The sequence below is a fragment of the Rhodotorula toruloides genome (assembly GCF_000320785.1).
Source record: "Rhodotorula toruloides NP11 unplaced genomic scaffold Scaffold30, whole genome shotgun sequence".
Classification (NCBI taxonomy): Eukaryota; Fungi; Basidiomycota; class Microbotryomycetes; order Sporidiobolales; family Sporidiobolaceae; genus Rhodotorula; species Rhodotorula toruloides.
The window spans coordinates 1-22,358 of NW_015622990.1; the positions used below are offsets into that span (position 1 = coordinate 1).

Genomic DNA, 22,358 nt, shown 5'->3' on the forward strand with positions numbered 1-22,358 from the left:
GCTTCACTTCACTCCGCTGGAGAGCAGGTCCGTTTCTCTCTTTTGTTCTAGCTCTCTAGATCTGTCAATCTAACTAGCGCTTCACTTCACTCCGCTGGAGAGCAGTGGTCACATGTCAGCGATGAACTACGACTCGACTCATGGCTTGTGGGCGCAGAGGAGTTCGGAGAAGATGGGTCCGTATACGAGCCGGCTGCCTTCCTTAGCTGCGTGTGGGTTCGGGTTTGTGGCGTTGAAGTGCTGCAATCGCAAAAGGTGGGGTCAGTTGACCGCTGCTTCGTTCCCGCGCCGGCCAGCACGACTCGCCTTGAAGGTGAAGAGCGAGAGATACCTTGTTTCAAGTCATATTGGGGCTTAGCCCATGTAGAGTAGGTGAAGGCTGTTCGAGGAGAGCTGAAGACGCCGACGGTGTCGTACACGACGACATGCGAATCCCTCTTGATCCCAAGTCGCGAGCAGGCATCCTCGAACTGCGAGACCGACGGCATGTTGTGCGGGACTCCGACGTCCGACTTGGACGCAATCTGGTCTCTGCGAGCGGTACGATGCGCGCGGTCGGCGAAGATCAGCTCGAATCGCACCTCCCGAGCAATGAGAGATCCGAACGCACACATCCCAGAACGCCGCACCTTCGATGCGCTTCTTCCTGTACTCTGGAAGGGCTGCCTTCCTGACCAAGGCATGTGCCAGCTCGCATCGAGGACGCAGGGGAGCTCCTCCGCGTTCTTCAATGAGAGGAGCTTGTGGAGTTCGGCAGGCGTGATGAGCGAGACTGGGCGCGATGCGGTGGACGACACAGAGCGAGAGAGCATGTGCGTGCGCGAGCCGGCCAGGCGGGCAGTCTGGGTGAGCAGCATGGCGAGCAAAGTTCAGGAGGAAGAGCAAGTGGGGCTGCGAGGCAGGTGGTGTTGGGGACAGCTGGAGCTGGCCGCAAGTAGTTGACAGCGTCGCCAGCAGTAGTTTGAGAAAGGCAGGAGACTCGCAGCCCGGAAGAAGCGAGGCAGACCAAGAATTGCAACCCAATGAAGACCCTCCTCTTCCTTTTCTGCTCGTCCGTCAGCCATTCGCCCCCTTTTGCCCGCCTACTACGCTCCCATACCATCTCAGTACCTCGACGCAGCCCACCGCGCCGGCGTCGACTCGAAGTACCGCGCCGCCGCCCTCCTCGAGATCCTCGGGTCACAGCCGAGTTCGTATTGCTGCTGCTCGTCCGTGTTCTGCCAGATCCCCTTGTCGACGTCGCGCTGATGCCTATCCGCTGCCGCGCCTTCAACAAGTGCTTGGGTAAATCGTTGAACCTCCTCCCAGCACTGATCCATGCTGGCGCGCCACTGGCGTCGAGGGAGTGTCTGCGAACGAAAGTCAGAGCCGCCAGGAATCACAGTTCCATACTTAGCGCACCGTCAGGTGAATCAATACTTGGAGGGACCAGTGGCGCTGCGAATAGAGGCGTCAGGAATGCGACGATAGTGGAGGACTCCGTAGCTCACGGTGATGAAAGCCATCTCGGGCCCGTAGTGCCCGACTTGCTCGCAATTCTGTGCGAATGCAACAGCCCTTCCCAGCTCCATCTTGATGTCGTCGAGCTGGTCTTGGAAAGTGAGTGTTGCGAGGAATGGTGTCCTGCCGCTTTCCGCCTCTGCAAGGCCGATCTCGTGGATCTCGGACCACAACGGCCTCACCCAAGCGTCGCAAAACTCCTTCTGGGCGAGACTTGGTCGCTTGATCGTGTCATGGGTCTGGAGGTTCCCGCGGTTGTCGAGCGTGAAAGAGGTGAGGAGGTGGAAGACGTCGCGAATGTGCGTCCTGCATGTCTTTGCGGTGGCGCTGAAAGTGAGAGGAGCCATGCTAGAGGGAGGAGATGTGACGCGAGGACAGAAAGAGGAAGAAATCGTTCAAGCTGACCGTCAAGTCCGTTCGTGCGGTCGGATAGACCGCGGACCTGTTTGCGGGGCCGCTGGAATCTCCGAGGCGTGTCTGGGCCTGTGCGAAACTTCAGAAGTACGAGACGCATCGACGAGCAGGCGCCTCGAGCCAGGGTGAGTAGGTACGTATCGAGCAAAGTCGAAGAGCGTTTTTCTGGTGGCAGACAATTGCTCAAGCAGGGTCGCCCCGAGGGCGCTGCCGGGAATGCCCAAGTGCGAAAGGTCATGTCGCGTAGACTGGAAAAGCGAAGACGAGTTACAATGCGAGCGAGACTGCGGAGCGAAGTCGTCAGTTGCGTGGAAGCACGACCGGCTGCGTCAGCCGCGTATGAGAGCAACTCACTGTTACTAGACGATACTACCGGGCGATGGCACGGTTGACGACGGCCTGCTGGTGCATCGAGGTGTAGTTTTTGATGGCCTCGCTTTGCCCCGCGAGAACCGACATCACCTCGAGTGCAAGCCTCCTCCCAAATTTGTACTCCTTCTCCGCTGACCGCTTGTCGCTCGCAGCGACAATCCACTTCCATGCCTGCCTCGTCCGCTGCTTGTCCGTCAACGCTTGCGGCGTCATGACCTGCTTCAATCCCTTCCGCCTCGCCACGAGCCTGACCATTGGGCTGACCGTCTCGAGCGCCTTCTTGAGTGCGGGCACGGGCGGGGCGTTTGTCGCGAGCTGGATCTCGTTCAGCATGAGGTTGATGTGGTTGTACGCCCGCTGAAGCTTGCTGTCCCGCATGACGAGCCGTGCAAGGTATCCGAGGAGTTCAGTGTCAGGGTCGTGCTTCGCAGGATCGGGAATCTTGGCTGGTGCGGCATCGAGGGGGGGAGTGAGAGGGGGAGTGCCGGCGAGAGAGTCGGCGGCGGCAACGGCAGAGGTGTGGGTGATGGAGGGTGGCAGGGTCGACGAGGTAGACGCGATGGGAGAGTGTGCGCCGACCTTGGTGGCCCAACAGAGGTCCGCGCGGCGACGGGGAAGGGCCAGCGAGAGAATTGGCCTGGAGGGCGGCGTCGAGCGCGGCAAAATGGGAGGAGGGGCGTGCGAAGGCGAGGGGAGTGCGTAGTTGCCGTGCAAGCCCTCGTCGCGCAGCTGGAACGGCGGCCATCGCTTGTCGTCGGCGAGTCTGGGTGAGCAGCGAGGAGAGAAGTTGCGAGCGATGAAGGTGTCGCTCTCCCACTACCCTTGCCTCGCTCTGACAGCTCGCTGGGCATCGTTGCACGCGTTCCGAGCTGCTACAGACACGCCTGAGTCCACCCGCGCTCATCCCGCCTCTTCTCGCTCGTTTGCCGCCCCTCTCGTTCGACTCGCCTCACGGACCCCTCAACATGTCTTCCACCACTCGTGCGTGGCGTTTCTCGGCTGATATGTGACTGAACAGACTGCTGACAATTTTCTGAACACCCGCCACCCTGCCTTGATTTGTTCTCGAATGCCCACTGTCCTCGACTCGCACACGACCCTCCCTCGACGCGGCCACGCCTCGCTGAACCGGGTTCTTCGAAGCAGACACCATCACCCTCGACCCGTCCAAGTACGACCAGCAGCAGATCAACCTCATGGAGGAGCGCTTGATCCTCCTCGACGACGACGACCGGGCTATCGGTGAGGGTTCGAAGAAGGATTGTGGGTCGCTAGCCATTCTTGTCTGCTTGGTGCAAAGCGCTGACCACAAGAGAAACATAGGACACCTCATCCTGCCTGCCGGCTCCGCCAAGACCAGCTCGCCACTCCACCGCGCCTTCTCCGTGTTCCTCTTCCACCCGCAGACCGCTGCTCCTGCAACGGTGCGCACACGAGAAAATCACGTTCCCGGGAATGTGGACGAACATGTGCTGCTTGCACCCCTTGACTAGCTTCGGCAAAATGGACAAAAAAGGTCAGATTGGTGCAGTGCTCTCTCTCGCTGCTGATGCAACTCACCAATTGCGACACTGACCGCTGGACAATTGCTCAGGCGTCCGGCAAGCGGCCGCGCGGGAACTCACGCACGAGCTCGGAATTCCTCACACATATCCTCTCGACGACTTTGCCTACCTCACCCGCATCCACTACTACGCGCCTAGCGACAAAATCTGGGCTGAGCACGAGAGTGCGGCCCGCCTTTCTTGTTCCGCTACCGCAGGTCGTCGATGGAGAGGCTGATCATCATGCGGGAACAGTCGACTACATCTTCTTCCTCACGCTCGACCCGAAGACCAACATCAACCCGAACGAGGTTAGCGACGTCAAGTGGGTGTCCAAGGCGGACTTGGAAGAGTTCTTCAAGGACCCTTGTGTGTTTCTCCCTCACCGTTTCTTGCGTCTCCTGCTCATCTCGCTTCGCAAACAGCCTCGACCTTCACACCCTGGTTCCGCCTCATTGCCGAATCGTTCCTCTACAAATGGTGGGACGCCCTCCTCGCGTTGCGGAAGGACCAGTCGCAGCCGCTCGATGCCAAAGCGTTGATCGCTGAGGTTGAAAAGGAGAAGGCCACGATGGGCAGCATCATCCGCATGTGACGCGGCGGGGCGGATAGATTACGTATACCCAGAGAGGATTCAGCAGTATCGGGTTCTGTCACTTTTAGCGCATCGCAATCTTGTTTTCCAGCATGCCTCGTCAAGTCGAGAGACTCGCCGCTTTCACCTCGCCAGTTTGCTCAGTGACGACTGACTCATTGGGTAGCCCCGAGAGCTCTTCAACTGTGGCATGCTAGCCAGGGAAAGCGCCTCCCGTAGTGACCCCTCGACCCTTGCTCGACCTCGCATCTTGCGAACGTTGCCCTTCTTCCCTTCATTCCGCTTCCCCCGCTTTGCTTTCTCTGGGCTCTTCTGCTGGCCTGCGACTGCGCGCTGTGCCTCTGACAGTACCCGTTACCCCCCTTACGCTTCGCCTCGCCTCTATTTCCTCGCATCCGCCTCTTGCCGACGGACAACCTTCAACCTCACTCACACCCCTCCTGCAACACTTGCCAGTATGTCGCGACCACCCTGGCGAGTGGCAAACAGGCCCGTCACGGAGTCTCCATCCCGCACGAGCGAGCGCCAACCTCTCCTGGGATCCCCTCCGCCTCCGTCATCTCGAGTGAGGAAGACAAAGAAGGAGCCTGCGCGACTGGGACAGACGAGGTCGGATTCTGAGAGTGATTTGCGGAGTCCGGGCGAAGGAAGGAGGCCGGGTAGCATGACGCCGCAGAGTCGGACGGAAGTTGGTGCGTTTCAATTCTCTCGAGGGAGATGACGGCGGTTCGACTGGTTGGACAGGTGGCTTTACTGACATTTGTGGGTGCACAGCTTTTGCCACCCTGCCCGAGCGCCTTTCCCGAGCTGCCAAACAGGCGCAGAAGCGCGAACGGGTTGAGGAGGACTTGACAAGGTGGCAGCTACTGTACCGGCGGGCGCGCTACTACATCCCTGTGCGTACTAGGAGCTGTCAGGTGTCAGCCGAACATGCTGCTAACGTCAATAGTTGGCGTTGCAGGTCCTCCAATGGCTTCCGCATCACTCGCTCAAGAGCTTCATGTGGGATGTCGTCGCCGCTCTCACGGTGCAATCGGAGACGCCTCGTGAGCTTGGTGAACACGCTGACGAGTCTAGCCCGCAGCTCACCTCGCTCATCGCGCCGCAAAGCATGTCCTACACCACGAACTTGGTCCACACCGATCCCATCCACGGCCTCTTTGGCGCAGCTGTCCCAGCCATGATTAGCTCGCGCGTTGGGAACGTGCCGTCAGTTATTGGTGGGACCGGAGGCAGCGCTCTCACTGATCAAATGAGAGACCATCGCCAAGTTCATCAAGGAGGAGGAGCACACGCACGGCAGGATGAGCAATGTGCATTGAGTCAGGTTCATTGCCGCCAAGATCATCACAGTCATCACGTTCAAGAGCGGTCTCGAAACCTTCCCGTACGTCCAGTCAATGAGCAAAGGCTGCCAGTCTTTGCTCATGCAGAATGCATTCTCATGCTCTTGGCCTACCACATGGCTCGCAAAAATGAGTGTGACAGACAAGGCAAGTCGAGGGAAAATGAGCTGTCCCCGTCCAGCTTCCCCTCTGACCTACTTCTATTGTAGATCTTTAGCAACATACATTGCCTTCATGCGTGACAAGTTTGGAAACCCCTGGACAACGGTACAAGGAGGAAGGCATGAAGGCCCTGCTTGGGAAGGTCAGCCTCTGGCGGCCACTGCGCACACCTGTTGCGTCTCTGTACAATAGAGCTTGATGTTCACAGAGCGTACTGCTCCTGCCAATCCCTGAAGCCACTCTAGCTGCCCCTTCTAGCCCACATAACCTGCTCACCTGTTCCCCGCCGCCCAACACCGCTCGCCTCCCTCTCCCTTGCGCGTCGCGCAAGTGCAGCAGGACTTGGATCCATGGCAAGGACAGCGGACCAAGCAACAGCCTCTATAGCTCAGTGGCAGAGCGTGTCACTCGTATACAAAGGTGTACACATCCATCCGGTCCCAGGGGCCAGGAAGCGGTGATGACAAGGTCGGGTGTTCGATCCACCCTGGAGGCACTACCTTTTGCAGCCCGGCAATACCCTGCTTTTTGCATTACCAGCCGAATAAAGCATCACGCATCACGGCAAGGCCCTGCCTCATAGGACGTAGGGGAATTCTTCGCGTCAAGGTCCACCCAGACTTGCGTCCTTTCTCCTCTGCAGTATCAACTGTTCAGTACTGTACAGTCAAAAGCGTACTCTACGGATCCATCTCCAGTGGACATGAAGTGAATATGGGCAGAGGTAATCCTCCTTCTTGCTTGTCTCTGTCATTCAAGCTGTTTCTAGGTGAAGCTCGGTACAGTAACGCTATATGGCGTAGTGTGTCTGCCGGAGATTGTGCAGAGGGCAAAGGCAGAGAGGGAGGAGCAAAGACTCTCTCACACCTAACAGAAAACAGAAGAACATACTAAGAAGCTTTCTGAAAGCACTCCCTGCACTGGGATCTGACTTGCAGCTTGCAAAGCTGGAACACAGATTTGCATGACAGTATGAGCTTGCCAGAATGTCCGGGAGTGCGGTCTTCTCTTCCGCAGCTCTCTATGCCTCCAACCGCAAACCCTGCCTGATCTCTGTCTTCCCCGCCTCTAAACTCTTTCAGGCTACCAAAAGCTCTAGGCCGGGAGGAAGAGGCAGAGTGCAGAAAGACACTGTCCGCACATCCTTCTCGAGCTCGTCCAACGGATGCCACAATGTGTGAAGCACTAGTGAGCTGCAGGACAATGGAGGAATTGTGAAATTTGTGTGAGAAGGTTGTCGAGATTCATGCGCCAGCTGCCGCTCCGCTAGGGGACGTGCAAGGGAAACGTGAGAAGCGCTTAAGAAGCAGAGAGCAACACAAGCCGGCTTCGTAGGCTGCAAGCAGGTTATGGGCATGCCTGGGCAGGCACAAAGCTATGTGCGTATGCTGTTGAGCCTCAACCCGATGCCAACACATCTCTCAAAGAGTAAGGAGAAGGGGAAGAGAAGGAAGCTACTTGTTTGCCGGCCCAACGTCGCGCTTGGGATCTGCGCTCCTCACACCGTCTTGTACGAGCGTCTACAAGTTGACCAATGCAGTGCCAGCGTACTGCGCGACATTGAGCGGACAAGACGGAGGAAGGAGACTTGATGAGGGACAAGGAGTTCTGTCAGCCCAGGCCCTCGCGCACGCAACGCAGGCGCACCTCCCAAAAAGAACTGGAACCGTATGCCACAGCACATAACGCATGCTCTGGTGGGAGGGGAGGAGACGGTGTCAGAAAGGACTTGCAAGTCGAGGATGAGGAGCGGAGTCGCCTCTGTCGGACAGCGACTGGGGTCGGACTGCTCGACTGCTTGAGTGCAATCGAATGCAGTCGACGCTGCTGGTGCTGACGGTCTAACAAACGGAAAGTGCGCCACTTTGCCCAATCTTCTACAGGACACACAATTGAGCGATACTGCAACAGCTCACAGGGACTACAGAGGCATGCCAGCTTCTCCTCCCTCTAGGTCTCAGACCCCTAGTCCTCCGCCCATGACCTCGGCAAGCGTTCAGCCGGATCTCCGGCTCAAGGCCCTTCCGTAGACACAGCAGTTAGGAACAACCTGAAGATGGGCAATCCAGTCAGGCTCACTGTTACACACACAACTACCGCCTCTTCTGCTGCTTGGACGCTCGCTTCGGCTTCTTGATCTGGTCCCGCCCGACAACCTGTCCTCCGCCCTGACCGGTCCCGTCTCCCTCCATGAGCTCCTTGCTTGCATCCAGTCCAAACATGTCGAGCGCGCTCCGTCCCTCCATTCCCTCCATACCCTCGAACCGCGCAGCGAAACGTGCGAGACGGCCCGACTCGTCCCTCTCCAGTCCTCGGTCGACGTCCGAGTCTGGCGCGGGCGGGTTCCACAGCTTGTGGTTTGAAGGGGATGCCGTGAGGGGGATCAGGGCGCGGGGTGCGGTCGTGTAGATGACCTGGTGAGGGCCGATGAGCTGGGTAGGCGAGACGGGCTGTTGCGCAGGCAATCAAACAAGGTCAGCACGGCTTGCGGGCACGCCTGAAGCCTCAGGGGCCCTGTTTGACTGCATCGAAGCGCTCGAGAGAATCCTCGGAGCGCGGTGTTCATCAAGAGCCAGACAGCTGATGAGAAAGCGTGAAAGCAGCACGCGGCGGCTTGAAGCCCCGCGCAACTCCAGACAGCCGCAAGAAGCCTCTTCCGTCCCATTCGTGACTTCGACGACCCGCCGCGCAAGCCACACGTCGCTCCTCCTTATGCTCACGTCTCGGGAGTCCATCGCCCACAAAGTCCAGCCAGCACAGGGACACGAAGTGCACGCACCTGCTCCTCCTTGGCCTTTCCCTTGTCTCCCTGCTTGACCTTCTGCGGCACGGCGAACGGTGCGGGCGGGTGCGCGACAACGCTTCGAAAGATGGGGAGCTTGGGCGGGGGCAGTTTGGCGAGGAGGGCTGGGTTGCGGCGCCGAGGGATGGCGGCGCGGACTGCTGAGGCGGTAGGTGGCATTTTTGAGCGCGTGGTGGAGGGAGCGACGAGTGGAGGGAGGTCGAGGAGGAGGAGGTCGGCGGAGATGCGGAGATGGGAGACGAAACCGCTTCAAGTCTCGCGGATGCGCACAAGCCGCTAGCAGCAATCGAAAGCTCTCTCAGTGTGTGCTCAGGTGCGCGCGGTCCGAAGAATAAGCTATAACAGGGATAAAGACGACCGAGGAGAGTGGGAGCGATTGTGAGGGTGGAGCGGGGGTACAGACGGGGTTGGGGGACAGGCATGCAAGGGCATGTACTACGGATGATCCAAAGTGCGGACAGGAAGCGAGGAAGCCAGATGCGAGGCGGGTTGCAGCCGGGGAAAGAAGACGCGGGAGACAGCCGGAGAAAGAAGCTTCATAGCGCCTCTTTACAGGATGCCCTGTTTGACGCACAGACGGTCAGCACGTCCACGAGCGAGCGAGCTACGAGAATGGAACGCACGAGGTCCTCCATCGCCGCCTTGAGGATACTCTCCTCGACCGCCGCAAACACAACCTTGAGCTGCTCCGTGTCGCTGCGGCATAGACAAACAATCAGCGAGAGCCCTCGAGCCCCAGGACGGAAGCGCAACTCACGTAGCGCAGGTAAAGTGGACGATCAGAGGTCGTGCAGCCTCGTTGCGGTACAGCGGGCGGAACTTGCTCTCCATGTAGGCGCAGCCGGTCGGGTAATCGGACGGTCCCTCATAGTCCGAGTAGTACTCGTAGATGGGCGACGTGATGAGCTTGGCTGCGTACGAGGATGGAGCGGAGAATCAGTATAGCACAAACAAGCAGAGTAAAGCGGAATGATTCTTGACGCACCCTTGAACAAGTCGGTCTTGTTGAGGAACAAAATTACGCTCGACTGCGCGAACCAGCGACTGTTCGAGATCGACTCGAACAAGCCAGCAGCCTCGTTCATGCGGTTGATGTCCGAGTCTTCGTAGAGCGTCTGGTCGTACTCCGAAATGGCGACAAGGAAGATGAGAACATTGACGTTCTCGAAGCAGTGGATCCTGTGGGCCAAGACAGTTCCTGATTAGCTCGGCCTTGAGAAGCAGATGAGCAGACAATCGGAAAGTCGCCGAAACGCACCACTTCTTCCGCTCACTCCGCTGGCCACCGACATCGAATACGACATAGTTGAGCTGTCCGACCTGGAATCGCTCCTCAGTCAAGCCAGTCGTCTTGACACGCGATCGGAGGATGTCTTGGTCGGTCGGGACATAGTTGGGAGCGCCTATCCGCTCCGCGGCGTCGAAGTAACTGTTGGCGACGTCCAAACGTCAGCAAGACCACTCGAGGAAGGAGCACAAGCGAGCGAACGCGGACGCACTAGCTAGCCGAGTCGTTCAGCTGGAACTCCCTGCTCTTGCTCACGCACGCCTTGGTCGTCGGGTCGGCCCACAACGCGACAAGCGCCTTGGTGACCATCGGATCGAGCATAGGCGGGCAAGGGTCGTGCGCCGAGATTCGGACAGACATGATGTAGGCGGCCTTGTCGCGGAGGGAGGGCGGGAGGGGCATGTTCAGGTCGTGGAGGGCTTCGATGACGACTTGCATCGATTGGATCTGCGGGAGGCGTATCGTAAGCGAGAGGATTTGGGCGTCTGCGAGGCGCGGACGCACCAAGTTGGCGTAGACGATCTCTCGGTACCCATCCCGCTCCTCATCTGTGTATCCTCCGACGTGGTGCAATCGCATCTGCTTCAGAATAGTTGACTGTAGGGAGCGTATGCGTTCAGTCAGCTGAAAGCGCGCCCATATGAGATAAGCGGGGACGCACCTTTCCAGATTCACCGGTTCCGAGGAGCAAGAGCTTGATGTCGCGCCTGCGGAGAGCACCCAATGTCAGTATCCAAGTCGCAGCATTGTCTTCCAGCTGTGCAAGGGTCGAAGGAAGCGCGCGGGCGAGCAGTTCGTCCCCCACTGGGACAGTCTTTCGCTACACGACCTCCTCTTCCGCCTCATCGTCCCCGTTTCGTCGACTTGATTCAGCCATCCCGAAAGTACCGTTCGCACTGCGCTGCAAACCACTCCTCCGCCTCTCCCCCTCCTCCCTCATACACAGCCTCTTTGTGCCCAGCGCACCTTCCAGCCCTCCAACCCAACCACGCGAATTCAAGCAAAGAAGACGCACCTCGCGACGACCTTTTCCTCCTCCCTCTGGCGCTCCTTGACGGCCGCCTGGTAGTCTGCCTCTCGCTGGGCGTCTTTCGATCCTCCGCAACCCATCTTGCGGCGTGTGTGTCGGGGGTAGGTTAAGGAGAAGGGGTAGCTGGCGCGGCGCTCCGGGTTGGGCGCTTTGTAGGTGAGAGGGACGAGGAGAGGTTGAGGAGGCGGGTCGGAGTGTTTCCGAGCGGGGCAAGGGGGACGAGTCGCGAGGGCGGGCGAAGGCGAAGAGGAGGGTGCTGCTTCGAATCTGCGAGTCCTGCTAGTACGGTCGCACGCTCCAATGTGCGCGAGAGTGCGGGACTAGAAGGGTGGGCTGAGCAGGCGAGAAGGGCGGCCGAGAAGAAGGGTGGGTCGGCGGGCTGTGAGCGAGGGACGGTGCGCTGTGACGGGGTGTACGAGTGCGTGTGAGCTGCGTGTCCCTCCTGCACGCCCTGTGGCTGCTGTACGAGGATGGCGAGCAAGAGAGAGGGAGGCGAGACGAGGGCGATCGAGGGCAGCGGTGATGCGGTGGGGTGGGCGAGGGGGTGCTGGCTGTGTGTGCGTGCGTGCGTGCGTGCTCACCTTGTGCACACTCGAGGACAGTTTCTGCAGCAGGACGAGGTTCAAGGCTGCTCCGCTGCGAGGGCCTCGTTCCGCGATGGCTCCGTGCCTGGCGACGACTCTCTGCTCGTCTCGCTCTCCAACGACCAGAGCGCTCGTTCTACCTCTCCCTCCCTCTCCGCGCTTTCCACGGGGAAGTCTCGCTCTCGCACCAGCCGCCGCCATCTCTCCTCGAACCACGACGACCGCCAGCGAGCGGCGACTTTCGACCCCAGCGCGGAGTCCGCAACGACCAGCCAGCCTTCCGAACGCGGCAGTCCAAGTCGCCTGCCCGGCCCTCCCCTCGCCGCTCACCACCCAGCGCAGCGAGAGCGGGCGCTGTACTGTAACCGGGCGAGCAACCTTGTTCGGCCAGAGATCTGCAGTGCGAGACCATCAAGCCGGACATCGTCAGGGGTGCGTGAGGTGCGATAGATTGCAAAGAGAGCGAGAGGGATGGTTTGCGGTGTTGCGACGATACAGCTGCGTGCGAGGTGGGTGGCGAAAGAAGAGACAGAGAGAGACGAAGGAGGGGAGAGCGAAGTCGTGCCGCGTTCACATGCCGAGCCCCATCATGCCGCCAGCGTACATCATCGGGCGGATGTGCGCCGGGTGCTGCAGGCGCGCGAGACGGTCGTCAACTCTGTCGACAGCGAGGAGAGCGAGGGAGAGACGCGGACGCACAGGCTGCGCCTCGAACGTCGTGAACTTCATCTCGCCCGTCTCGTCGATGCGGACGAACGCGGCGAGGTTGCCGACCTGGTCGACCTGCGAGGCGAGAGTGCGTAGAGACGAGGGGCAGTGCAAGCGAGGTGAGCAGCGGAGGTAGCACAACGTCAGCGATGTGGACAAAGTCAGCGACGACCGAACGAGTACGCACGTAGTTGGGCGCCGAGAAGACGGTGATGAGCCTGCCGTCGTGCTCGACGCTGTACCCTCCCTGCCTAACCTCATGCGCCCTAATGACTGCCGTGACCTCATTCTCATCCGTCCACCTGCGCGTCACATCCGGTCCAAATCCAAGCCCAACACCCCTCTTACTCGGTCCGCGCCCAGGTGCGTCCTGCGGATCCGCCCACAACGCTTCGCACATCAAGCCTTCCTGTCCAGGCTGCTTGAGCGACATGCGCGGGATAGAGCGGATGTCGTCCAGCGTGACACCGTCTTTCGAGAAGAGGCCGCCGTGAACGACGAAGAACCGCTTCACGCCTTGGTACAGGGTCGGATTGGGCGGGTTCGGCGAGGCGTCGACGCGCGGAGGGGCAGAGGCGGTGATGAGCGTCGCGAGCGGGACTGCGGGCGTGTTGAGCGACCGTCAACCTCAACAATGTACGAGATGCGGGGCAGACGGGAGACGCACGAGAGGTAAAGATCTCTTCCGAGAGCTTGTACATCTGCACGCCGTACTTCTTCGTCGCCTCGCCCTCATAGCCGTAAACCCGGTTCATGTCGGTCGTCTCGTGGTTACCGCGATTGATGAAGACGTTTCTAGGGTACAGCCCTGCGAGAGAAGGTGGTCAGCGCGGGCGTGGCGAGAGGCGCGAGACGGCGCGGACGCACATTTGTACGCGAGCACAGTCAAGAGGATCTCCGTGGACCAGCTGCCGCGGTCGACGAGGTCGCCGTCGAATACGAGCGAGTGCGTCTCGCTGGGCTTGCCGGTGAGCGAGAGGAGGTGCATAAAGTCGTAATACTGGCCGTGGCAATCGCCAATACTGCAGACGAGCGCGTCGTCAGTGACGATTCAAGAACGCTGATGTCTTGGAAGCGAACGCACACGTCCACCGTCTGTCCCTCCGGAATGGGCACATCCACGAGCGACTCCTCCTCCCTCAAGGCATCGTACGCGCCGAGCAGGATCTGCCACGAGATGCGCTTCGGAATGAGGTTGCCGTCCTTGAAGTACTGAATCATCGAGTCGATGAACTCGGGCGTGATCCGCTCGTTGTCTGCCAGTCGAGGTCCGGTGTAGTCGGCTGGAAGAGGCGAGGCGCCCTCGTCAACCATTTTTCGCATCTGAGTAACACAACGACCGTCAGTCACGTCACATTGACCCAAATCAGGTCAAGCCCGCCTTGATGCTCATCGGCTCCTCCTCCTTGCCCGCAATCGCAGCTTCGAACGCCAATCGCTTGATCAGTTTCTGCGTCGCCTCCATCTGCGTCCGCGCAGGTGCATTGTTCGGGTCGAGCTTCATGACCTGTAGAAGGGCATGGTCAGCGGATGGAGCGGGACAGGTCGAGCTGAAGCGAACGCGCCTGCTTGAAGTCGACAAGCGCAGCCTTGGGCTTCAGAATGGCGAGGTTGGCAATCGCTCGTCGATAGTAAGCCTGAACAAGCGGGCGTGAGCGTCAGCCGCTGCGAAGGACGAGGTGAGGAGGGCTTCACTCGCCTTGACCGCTCGTGAATCCAGCTCAATCGCCCGGGCTGCAAAAGCGATCAGGTCAGCACCGACGTAGCGAGTGGTCAAGAGTCCTGACGGCCAACGCACTCGAATCCGCGATCGCCAGGCCGTGCTCCTCCAGCTTCAACCGCACCGCAGCCCGGTTCGACCACACGATCGGGTCGAAAGGGTTCTTGTTGAGCGACGCAGTGTACATGTCGAGTGCTTCTCGGTACCGTGACGCCGTGAAGTGCGAGTTGGCTTGCGATTTGAGCGAAAGTGCGAGCTGCAAGGTCGTGTGAGCGGGAGGTGGTCAGCGACGATTCGTCCGGGTACCGCAGATCGCTCCCTAGTGAATGCGGCAAGCTCAAAGAGCATGACAAGGGCCCGCAAAGCCCTTCCAGCGCGGCCAGCGCTGCAAGAAACGCTTCATCAAACCTACCTTCTTGTCGTCCTCACTGATCTCCTCAGCGCTGCTCGCCCGGATGTCGCCTTCTCCACCACCAACAGACGTCCCATCAATGCTCGGTTCGGGCGCCTCGCCGGACAGCGGTGCGCGGTACTCGGAAGATTCGGAGAGCGAGGAGAGCGAAGTGGCTGATTCTGGCGAGCCGGGCAGGGACGACGTGGGCGACGAGTCGTTCGAGAAAGACATCTCGAGGTCTATACAGGCCAGCAGGCGTGTCTAGCGAGCAGTTGGACGAGGCGAGGTGAACGGTGGATGTCAACCAAGTTCCGATGCGGGCGAGCGGGTGCGAGAGACCCGAGATCCGCTTGAATGGCTTGCGAAGCGTACAGGAAGTCCGTTGCTCTGCAAGTCGTTGCGCTGGCACGAGAAGAAGGTTCACGCAGAGCGACGCGGTGCGCCGTGTGCAAAGAGGATAATTCCGTTCGAATGTCTATGTCCAGTCTGCTCCGTCGTCTAGACACGCTGCAACTTCGCCCTACTCCGCACGTCTTCAGGCCGCAGGTTGTAGCAGGCGTCGATGAGGGCCGCGCGGAAGGTGTTGGGCCCGTTGACTTCGGGACGAGTCGCGGCGATCTCCGCTGCGACGTTGATGGCGAGGAGTCTGTGGACGAGCGGCGAGCGTCAGCGCAAGAAGGCAATCTCCGAACGATGCGAGAGAGGAAGAAAGCACCCTGCGACGGCAGCGACGAAGGGACCCGACTCGTGCTGCAAGCCGGCGAAGAGGGCGACGGCGCTGCGTGAATTGCGCGAGAAGGTCAGCTCTACTGGCGCGAACGCAGGCTACAGAAGCGGAATATACTCACGCGCTAGCCATGCAGCCGGAACCCGTGATCTTTTCTTGCCAGAAAGTGCCGTTCTTGATCGTGAACGAGACTTGGCCGTCCGAGATGTAGTCTGTCTCGCCCGACATGGCGACGACGAGCTCTGCAGGGAACGCATAAATCCGTGCGTCAGTTGGTAGCTTCGAGCGATCGACTAAAGGCGGAAGACGCACTCTCTCGCGCTGCGAGAGTCTTGACGACGGTCGCCGGATCCTTGAAGCCCTTGCCGACGCTGTCAACGCCGCGAGCCTTGACTTCCGACAGTCCCGAGAGAGCGCCAATCTCGCCGGCGTTGCCCTTGATGATGCTGACATGGCAGGTGTTGAGGAGGTCTGCGGGAAGGCGGAGTGAGCGAAACGTTGCGGGGGCGCTAGACGATGGCAGAGCGTGCGCCTTCTTCCATTATGATGACGCTCAGGAGCTCATGCTGATAGGCCAGACGCACCGCTCGCACTCTTCTTCCTGTACTCCGTCGCGCCAACCCCGACCGGATCAAACACGACTGGCTTCCCATTCCTATTCGCCGCAGCTCCCGCGATCTTCTGCGCGTTCAGTTGCGCCTCGGTGATGGTGCCGAGGTTCAGGAGGAGACACGAGATGAGCTGAGAGAGGTGAGGAGCTTCGTCGGGCGAGGCGGACATGATTGGCGAGGCACCGAAAGCGAGCGTGAGGTTGGCGGTGTCGTTCATGACGACAAAGTTCTGCCAACAAGTCGAAGTCAGTGAATCGCGACGGCTTGTCCGAGAGCGGAACGCCTGGCGCACCGTAATGTGGTGAACGAGCGGCGTCTTCTCCCCATCCTTCAGTATCCGCAACAGCTCAACGGCTTGCTCGACAACCTGCTCCGCCGAAAGTGCGTCCGAATTCAGCGATCGAGCAGGGTACGCCGGCTTGCGGTCGAACATCTCGCGCAGTTCGCGCGCGGCAGTTTCGGGTTCTGTCGAGGCGGCGATGGAAGAGACGACGGCGAGACCGTCGAGCGAGCGGTAGCCGCCTGAAGGAAGAGGTGCGGGAGTCTGAGCGAGGACGTTGGGAATGGTCGAAGGGGTGATGCCGCCTGAACGAAGCGATTCTCAGCGTGAGCTATCAAGCGGTCACATGCCTGAGGGCTCGAAGTATGCGCGGAAGACCCTCGACTCACCGATGATGACCGCCTTGACTTCGCTCTCGCCAAGCGTCTCCAACACAGCCCTCACGCCCCTCGGACCCAAAATCGGGTTCAAGTTCTTCTTCGTCTGCGTCCCGAAGCACGGCCCAACACCAACATAATCTGCCACGCCCTCGTCCATCACGACCCGCATCTCCTCGGGCGTGTTGACGCTTACGCCGATCAAGGCGTCTGGACCGAGTAGTTGGCGGACGAGTCGGGCGGGAAGGTCGGTTTGGCCGACGTGGCAGTGGCATTTGAGGGCGAGGGCGACGTCGACGCGGTCGTTGATGAAGAGCGGGACGTCGTACTGCGTATGGGAGGGGACGAGAGTCAACAAGGTGTGCGAAGAAGCGATTTCTTATTTGAAGGCGCCGGCTTTCGCCCGCTCGAAGATTCCGCCTGATAGCCCGTCTTAATCTGTGCCTAACAGGCGTGAAAAGCCCACACGAAGACCTCGAACCGTCCAGTTTCCTCCTCTTCCTCCAAGAAACCTCCGCCATCCTCTTCCAGCCATTCCGCGCCTTTCCTGCCTTCTCCCAGCAAACAGCACTTCACACTCACCTTATCACAAACCTCCTTCGTCCTCCTCGCGACCTCCAAAAACTCCCCTCCGTCAACATCCTTCTCCCTAACCTGCACAACCGTCACACCGCCCTTCAACGCCTCCTCCAGGTGGGCGAGGTAGTAGTCCTCTTCCGGACCGGTGTAGGAGGCAGGCGGCGGAGGGAGGAGCGAGCGGCCTGTTACGTAGTAGAGCCTGTAGTCGGGGGTGGGTTTGGGCGGCATCGCTGCGAGAGGAGGGCGGGAAGGCGAGCGAGGGTGGGGGAAGGCGAGCGAGCGTGTTCTAGCGGGGCAAGTAGCCTTTTGTAGCTGTCTAGGAATGCGAAGGAGCCAGGCGAGCAGGAATCAGCCGTACGAGAGAGTGGAGAAAGGCAGACCCGCTTCTTCGGACGAGGTGGGGAGGTTCGATGGCGTCTGCTGCGCTTTCCTTGAGGCTTTCGCGACATGCGACAGCACGAGAGCGTCTAGCGACGGCTAACGAGGGGGAGGAAACCCGGGCAGGACGTGAGGGAAGTAGTGATACCGCTTCTCTAGACCAAGAATCATCTCTCAACGGGCACAGGATGGGCTGGCTGAATGCGCAGCGGCGTTGCAAGGCATCACCGAGCCGCAGAAGACGTACGCAGGCGAATCTGCGACAGAGGAGACGAAGAATTGTCAGTTCTTGCTCAACTCGATGTCGAATCTCCTCCTGCTCCTCGATTCCCGGCGCGGCGCCCTCCGTTCCCTGAGGAACGATTCAGATAGGGGTGAAAGACGTTTGAATGATGATTCGTTGTCCGCATGTAGTGCTCAGGGTGAACTAATGCCTAGATGAATTGGTGTTCATCCTGTTTGAGAGGCGCGCCGCGCCGTGTCCTCCGATTCCTCCCTAAGGACAGAGGAGGGGAAACTCACAAGAGTGTTTGAGAGGGTCGGGATGTCGGTCAGGCGGTACGTGAGGCGGAAAAGCCGAAAAGCGAGTCGGAAAGCGACTGGATCGTTGGCGCCAGGTATGATGGCGCCTGGCGCTCAGCGGACGGCAAAACCAGCCAAGTGGGCCGTGCGCCGGTCGGTAAAGAGCCCAGTAATAATCGCAGACGGAGGGCGAATTGGCGAGAGAGCGAGGCGTGAAGGCTCAAGTCGTCGCGTCCACGGAGCCTGAGCAAACCGCCCGCCGGCCCTGATACCCTCGCTGCACTGCTAATCGCCCCTCAACTACGTCGCAGCTCCCTGTCTGGCCACTGCTGGTGCGAGGAAGAGTTTCCTGGCGCAACGGTTTTCAGGTCGGGCACGGTGGAAGACGGCGGGTGCTGCAGGGTCGTCGAGGGCGTGGGCCGAGCCGAGTGAGCATGGGAGCGGGCCTGCTGAGCGTGTGTGAGAACAGCGAAAAGGTAAGGAGGACGAGAGAGACGGGCGAGGGAGGGGAGTGGGTCGGCTCGAGGGGAGGCGCGGGCAGAGCATTAGTATCGGAGTGTAATGCCAAATACAACTCGCTTGTAATGAGCTGGACGAGGCGAGGGGGACGAGCTTGTGGTCGCGTTGGCTCCTCACCACGCTCCGCTCCCCTCCCCTTACCTGTGACAGGCTCTCTCAACCTCCCTTCCGTGGTCATCCCGTGAGCCACCGTCCACCCGCACACCCGCCCACGCCCGCGCACTCGAGCTGACCGTCTTCATCTCCCGCTCTTTTCACCCGCTCCTCCTCACTGCCTCGACACCGCCTGGACACCTGAAAAATCGCTCAATCGCACGACACAGTCCAGTCCATCATGCCTACCGTCCGGTGCGTCTCGATCCCTGCCACATCTCGCTTCAGAGCCATCCGAGCTGACCTGGCGCCTGCACACGCTTCCTTCCCTCCCTCGCTGGACCTGCTCCTTCCACGCTTGCAGTGACGTTACCGCCGAGGCCTTCATCGCCGCCTACTCGTCGCACCTCAAGCGCTCCGGTTAGTCGCGCTTTGCTTTGACTTGGGCTGTGCCTCCTCGACCTCTTCGGCAAATCGATCGCGACGCGCTACCGGTGCAGCTGGGCTGGGAATGGCGTTTGTCACGGACTGGCCGTGGACGGGCGTTATTCGCCTGGATTGGGCGGCGTCGGCCGACTGTCTCGACCCGACTCGACATGCGCCTTCAATTCGTCTCGCCCCGCCCCGCATCCCTCCATTGCTCCCCTGCACACGCATAGACACCTTCTCCCTCTCATCTTGGCTTAGCACCTTAGGTGGCCCGAAAGGGCATGTTACTGCGATCACCCCCGTCGTCGCTCTCCCTCTTTTCCCTCGTGGAACTGAGGGTAGCGACTTCGTCGGCCCAGGACATTACTACCTTTGCGTGCTGTAGTCTCGATGGCGGTGGCGATGGTGTCTAGCGTGTGCGGTGGTCGGAGCCGATGCAACCGACGACTTTCTCCTCATCAACCCTCTTCGCCTCGAGAGACCAACTAGCTGACTCCTGCTCTCCCTTCCACGCTCACAGGCAAGCTCGAGGTCCCCGTCTGGGTTGACGTTGTCAAGACCGGCACCGGCAAGGAGCTCGCTCCCTACGACCAGGACTGGTACTACGTCCGCGCCGCCGCGGTCGCCCGCCACATCTACCTCCGTGCGTCTCCTCTCGCTCGTTGCGGTGACCCGCAGGCTGTACTGGACGTGTTGGAGGACGCGCAAAGTCGATCGGGGCGTGGGAACTTCAGCTAACCCGTTTCTGCGCGATACAGGCAAGCACGTCGGTGTCGGCGCCCTCCAGAAGCTCCACGGTGGTTCGGTTAACAGAGGAAACCGCCCTAGTCTGCACCGTGATGGCTCAGGCTCCGGTGCGTTATTCCTGATCCCAGCCCGCGACTCCGCCGTCGCCGACTTCGCCCCTGCCTTCCCTCCCTTTTCCGCCCTTCCTCCCTCCTTCTCGCGCTTCCTACTGCTCCGCGAGCCTAAACTGACGTATTACACGCCCTCGCAACTCAAAAAATCGCAGTCGAGCGCAAGATCCTCCAGTCCCTCGAGAAGATCGGTGTTCTTGAGAAGGACACCGCTCGTGGCGGCCGCCGCATCTCGGTTGACGGCCAGCGCGACCTCGACCGCATCGCTACCGCGGTCCTCGAGGAGCAGCGCTCGGAGAACGACGACGAGGAGTCCGCCTGATGCGCGACTTTGTCGTTGTCCACCTCGTCCCCCCGTCCATCCTCGGTTCCCCTCTTCACTGAGGGCTTCCCGGATCTACTGGCGTAGCACATTCACCGTCCTAGGCGTTCTGTGTGCAACCTGGAGCGAAGGGTTTGAGAGCCAACCTCGCGGTCGTCGTCGTCGAGACTTACTGTCCACGCTTCCCTTTGCGGTTCGTTCGAGTCCCGCTTTCGCTCATGTCTTCTCTCTGCTTTAGCAACACTCATGCAAGCTCTGCACGGCAGAATACGAGACGAGCGAGAAAATGCGTAGAATGGCAACAAGAGAGGAGGAGAACAACGCTGCGCGAACCGCCTACTGGATCCCCTCGAGTCCCTGCTCCTGCTGTCCCTCCTCGTCCATCCTCGCACCCTCCTCGACATCGCTCCCCGCGCCCTCCTCGTCGTCAGCCGCATTCTGACCCGCCGGTGGACCCGCGTCCCCGTGCGCATTGTGAATCGCATCCCGCTCCTCGTCGTCCTCCTCTTCCTCTAGCCTCGTCCGTCGCCCAAACAGCCCAGGCAGGTACATCTCGTCCCACTGTCGATCCGCCGCATCGCCAAACGTCGTTCGGAGGAAGAGGTCGCGTAGCTCGAGAGTCGGGAGGGTCGTCGAGAGCGATGTTGCGTGTGTCGAGGGGGTGAAGAGGGATGAGGGGTTGGCCGAGGTCGCTTTCGAGCGCCGGGAAGGGGAAGTGAGGAGGTTGGGCTTGTAGGGGTTGCCGTAGGGCCAGGAAGGGTGGGCTTGCGACGGGAGGACCGCTGTGAGGGCAACGCGAGCCAGTCATCAGCGGAGCGAACGCTATTACAGTCGGCCTGCACGCACTCTCGTCGTCCTCGTCCTGATATGGAGGGAGCAAGTGAACCGGAACCTGGATGTCTGGCGTAAGCGAAGCCGTCAAGCGGTCAGTGAGCCTCGCGGAGCAGTAAAGGGGCACGAGTGCTCACCATCGTCCGGCAAGTCCCATCCGAGCCGCTCGTCCTCCTCGTCCAGCAAGTGTGCCGCCCGCCCAGACGGCATGTTCAGCCATGAGTACCGGCCGTCCTGCATTCGAAGGCAGTGAGCGGTGAGCAGCGGTCATGGTGCGAAAGTACGACAGCATTGCTCACACCCATTCTGCGCCAGTCAGACAGCCGAACGAAGCAGAGAGGGACGGAAGCGGGAGACAAACCTCGCCCGACAGGTTGGCCACCGTCGCCTCACGACATCTGGCTCTTCTTGGTCTGTATTGGCTGAAACGGCTTCAAAGATTGGATAACAAGCTAGTATGAATGCAGACGGGACCCAAGAGGTGCGCTTCCTCCCCCCTCACCTCAACCTCTACCTTGAACTGATGACGCATTCTCTCCTCTTTCCCGCCTTCTGCCGCCGCTGGAACCTCGCTGGACGCTCCTTGGTGTTCCACTACATGTGTCAACGACCTTACCGCCCACTCACTCTGACATGACCGTCGCAAATCCCACGCTCTCGAATTGCTCGACCCCTTGTGCCCTTTCAGCTCTTCGATGTGGCACGACGAGGCGACGCAGCAGAGCTCGCAACAGCTCTTGACGGTGGTGCATCGCCTGACGCAACGAATGAGGTGAGCACTCACCCTGCACCACCGCGTTGCCCAAAAAAGCGAGGTTGACGAGTCTCACGTTCGCACTCTCGCAGAACGGCGACACGCTCGTGATGCTCGCAGCGTATCACGGTCACGCAGAAGCTGTGAAGCTCCTTCTTCAGCGCGGCGCAGACCCCAAGTGAGTCTTCCAGTCTGTTCTCCGCAAGCAGGTTTTCGCTCCGCCTTGCGAGCTGATTACTCTCCCCTACGCGCAGCCGACTGAACAACCGACAACAATCGCCGCTTTCCGGCGCAGTGTACAAGCAGGACGAAGCCGTACGCTCGATCCCCAGCTTCGTCGTACACTCGTACTCATAGCTCGCTTGCACACAGGTCATCGAGGCTCTCCTCGCAGGCGGAGCAAACCCACACATTGGCGCACCAACAGCATGGCAGGCTGCAAAACTGTTCAGGCTAGAGAAGTGGGAGCAGCGATTCCTGGAGGCGCGATGAGGAAGAAGTTTGGTCTCGCGCGACAGGCAATCCAGCTCTCTGCTCTGTACCCCGGACACGGACGTGATGAAGAGACTGGTATGCATGGATGCGAGAGATGCGAAGCGGTATCGACAGGAAAAGGTAT

The 22,358-nt window shown here is 60.1% G+C and overlaps 11 protein-coding genes and 1 pseudogene across 12 annotated transcripts; 4 read left to right on the forward strand and 8 right to left on the reverse strand.

Moving 5' to 3' along the window:
- On the reverse strand, positions 1-857 carry RHTO_05121 (3-mercaptopyruvate sulfurtransferase; annotated as a pseudogene; the record flags this gene model as incomplete). The annotated part of the gene is made up of 3 exons: positions 1-531; positions 611-646; positions 676-857.
- Positions 858-1,103: 246 nt separating this feature from the next.
- RHTO_05122 (uncharacterized protein) lies at positions 1,104-1,847 on the reverse strand (the record flags this gene model as incomplete). Its single annotated transcript, XM_016418784.1, has 3 exons — positions 1,104-1,349; positions 1,402-1,437; positions 1,491-1,847. The coding sequence occupies 3 exons, from the start codon at positions 1,845-1,847 to the stop codon at positions 1,104-1,106; spliced, it is 639 nt and encodes a 212-aa protein (XP_016270294.1).
- A 436-nt stretch (positions 1,848-2,283) lies between these two features.
- RHTO_05123 (small subunit ribosomal protein S7) lies at positions 2,284-3,137 on the reverse strand (the record flags this gene model as incomplete). Its single annotated transcript, XM_016418785.1, has 2 exons — positions 2,284-3,049; positions 3,124-3,137. 2 exons carry the CDS (start codon positions 3,135-3,137, stop codon positions 2,284-2,286), a joined length of 780 nt encoding a protein of 259 aa, XP_016270295.1.
- A 114-nt stretch (positions 3,138-3,251) lies between these two features.
- On the forward strand, positions 3,252-4,425 carry RHTO_05124 (isopentenyl-diphosphate delta-isomerase; the record flags this gene model as incomplete). The annotated part of the gene is made up of 5 exons (XM_016418786.1): positions 3,252-3,267; positions 3,433-3,549; positions 3,881-4,015; positions 4,086-4,199; positions 4,256-4,425. 5 exons carry the CDS (start codon positions 3,252-3,254, stop codon positions 4,423-4,425), a joined length of 552 nt encoding a protein of 183 aa, XP_016270296.1.
- A 664-nt stretch (positions 4,426-5,089) lies between these two features.
- Positions 5,090-5,747, forward strand: RHTO_05125 (uncharacterized protein; the record flags this gene model as incomplete). Its single annotated transcript, XM_016418787.1, has 5 exons — positions 5,090-5,117; positions 5,200-5,321; positions 5,387-5,452; positions 5,510-5,629; positions 5,685-5,747. 5 exons carry the CDS (start codon positions 5,090-5,092, stop codon positions 5,745-5,747), a joined length of 399 nt encoding a protein of 132 aa, XP_016270297.1.
- A 2,279-nt stretch (positions 5,748-8,026) lies between these two features.
- RHTO_05126 (uncharacterized protein) lies at positions 8,027-8,895 on the reverse strand (the record flags this gene model as incomplete). The annotated part of the gene is made up of 2 exons (XM_016418788.1): positions 8,027-8,383; positions 8,713-8,895. 2 exons carry the CDS (start codon positions 8,893-8,895, stop codon positions 8,027-8,029), a joined length of 540 nt encoding a protein of 179 aa, XP_016270298.1.
- A 390-nt stretch (positions 8,896-9,285) lies between these two features.
- Positions 9,286-11,134, reverse strand: RHTO_05127 (G-protein complex alpha subunit; the record flags this gene model as incomplete). Its single annotated transcript, XM_016418789.1, has 9 exons — positions 9,286-9,297; positions 9,360-9,432; positions 9,494-9,647; positions 9,722-9,915; positions 9,995-10,165; positions 10,236-10,471; positions 10,529-10,621; positions 10,686-10,731; positions 11,040-11,134. 9 exons carry the CDS (start codon positions 11,132-11,134, stop codon positions 9,286-9,288), a joined length of 1,074 nt encoding a protein of 357 aa, XP_016270299.1.
- Positions 11,135-12,208: 1,074 nt separating this feature from the next.
- On the reverse strand, positions 12,209-14,691 carry RHTO_05128 (protein phosphatase 5; the record flags this gene model as incomplete). The annotated part of the gene is made up of 11 exons (XM_016418790.1): positions 12,209-12,268; positions 12,338-12,421; positions 12,534-12,946; positions 13,014-13,154; positions 13,214-13,368; positions 13,431-13,669; positions 13,728-13,853; positions 13,912-13,983; positions 14,046-14,080; positions 14,145-14,322; positions 14,479-14,691. The coding sequence occupies 11 exons, from the start codon at positions 14,689-14,691 to the stop codon at positions 12,209-12,211; spliced, it is 1,716 nt and encodes a 571-aa protein (XP_016270300.1).
- Positions 14,692-14,958: 267 nt separating this feature from the next.
- On the reverse strand, positions 14,959-17,262 carry RHTO_05129 (thiamine-phosphate diphosphorylase / hydroxyethylthiazole kinase; the record flags this gene model as incomplete). Its single annotated transcript, XM_016418791.1, has 8 exons — positions 14,959-15,106; positions 15,176-15,238; positions 15,309-15,429; positions 15,500-15,658; positions 15,772-16,027; positions 16,091-16,383; positions 16,468-16,783; positions 17,038-17,262. The coding sequence occupies 8 exons, from the start codon at positions 17,260-17,262 to the stop codon at positions 14,959-14,961; spliced, it is 1,581 nt and encodes a 526-aa protein (XP_016270301.1).
- A 1,525-nt stretch (positions 17,263-18,787) lies between these two features.
- RHTO_05130 (40S ribosomal protein s19) lies at positions 18,788-20,154 on the forward strand (the record flags this gene model as incomplete). Its single annotated transcript, XM_016418792.1, has 5 exons — positions 18,788-18,801; positions 18,911-18,966; positions 19,496-19,618; positions 19,734-19,829; positions 19,988-20,154. 5 exons carry the CDS (start codon positions 18,788-18,790, stop codon positions 20,152-20,154), a joined length of 456 nt encoding a protein of 151 aa, XP_016270302.1.
- Positions 20,155-20,490: 336 nt separating this feature from the next.
- On the reverse strand, positions 20,491-21,290 carry RHTO_05131 (uncharacterized protein; the record flags this gene model as incomplete). The annotated part of the gene is made up of 4 exons (XM_016418793.1): positions 20,491-20,936; positions 21,001-21,054; positions 21,123-21,219; positions 21,285-21,290. The coding sequence occupies 4 exons, from the start codon at positions 21,288-21,290 to the stop codon at positions 20,491-20,493; spliced, it is 603 nt and encodes a 200-aa protein (XP_016270303.1).
- A 152-nt stretch (positions 21,291-21,442) lies between these two features.
- On the forward strand, positions 21,443-22,231 carry RHTO_05132 (Ankyrin repeat protein; the record flags this gene model as incomplete). The annotated part of the gene is made up of 5 exons (XM_016418794.1): positions 21,443-21,466; positions 21,674-21,757; positions 21,832-21,917; positions 21,994-22,054; positions 22,112-22,231. 5 exons carry the CDS (start codon positions 21,443-21,445, stop codon positions 22,229-22,231), a joined length of 375 nt encoding a protein of 124 aa, XP_016270304.1.
- Positions 22,232-22,358: the final 127 nt, after the last annotated feature.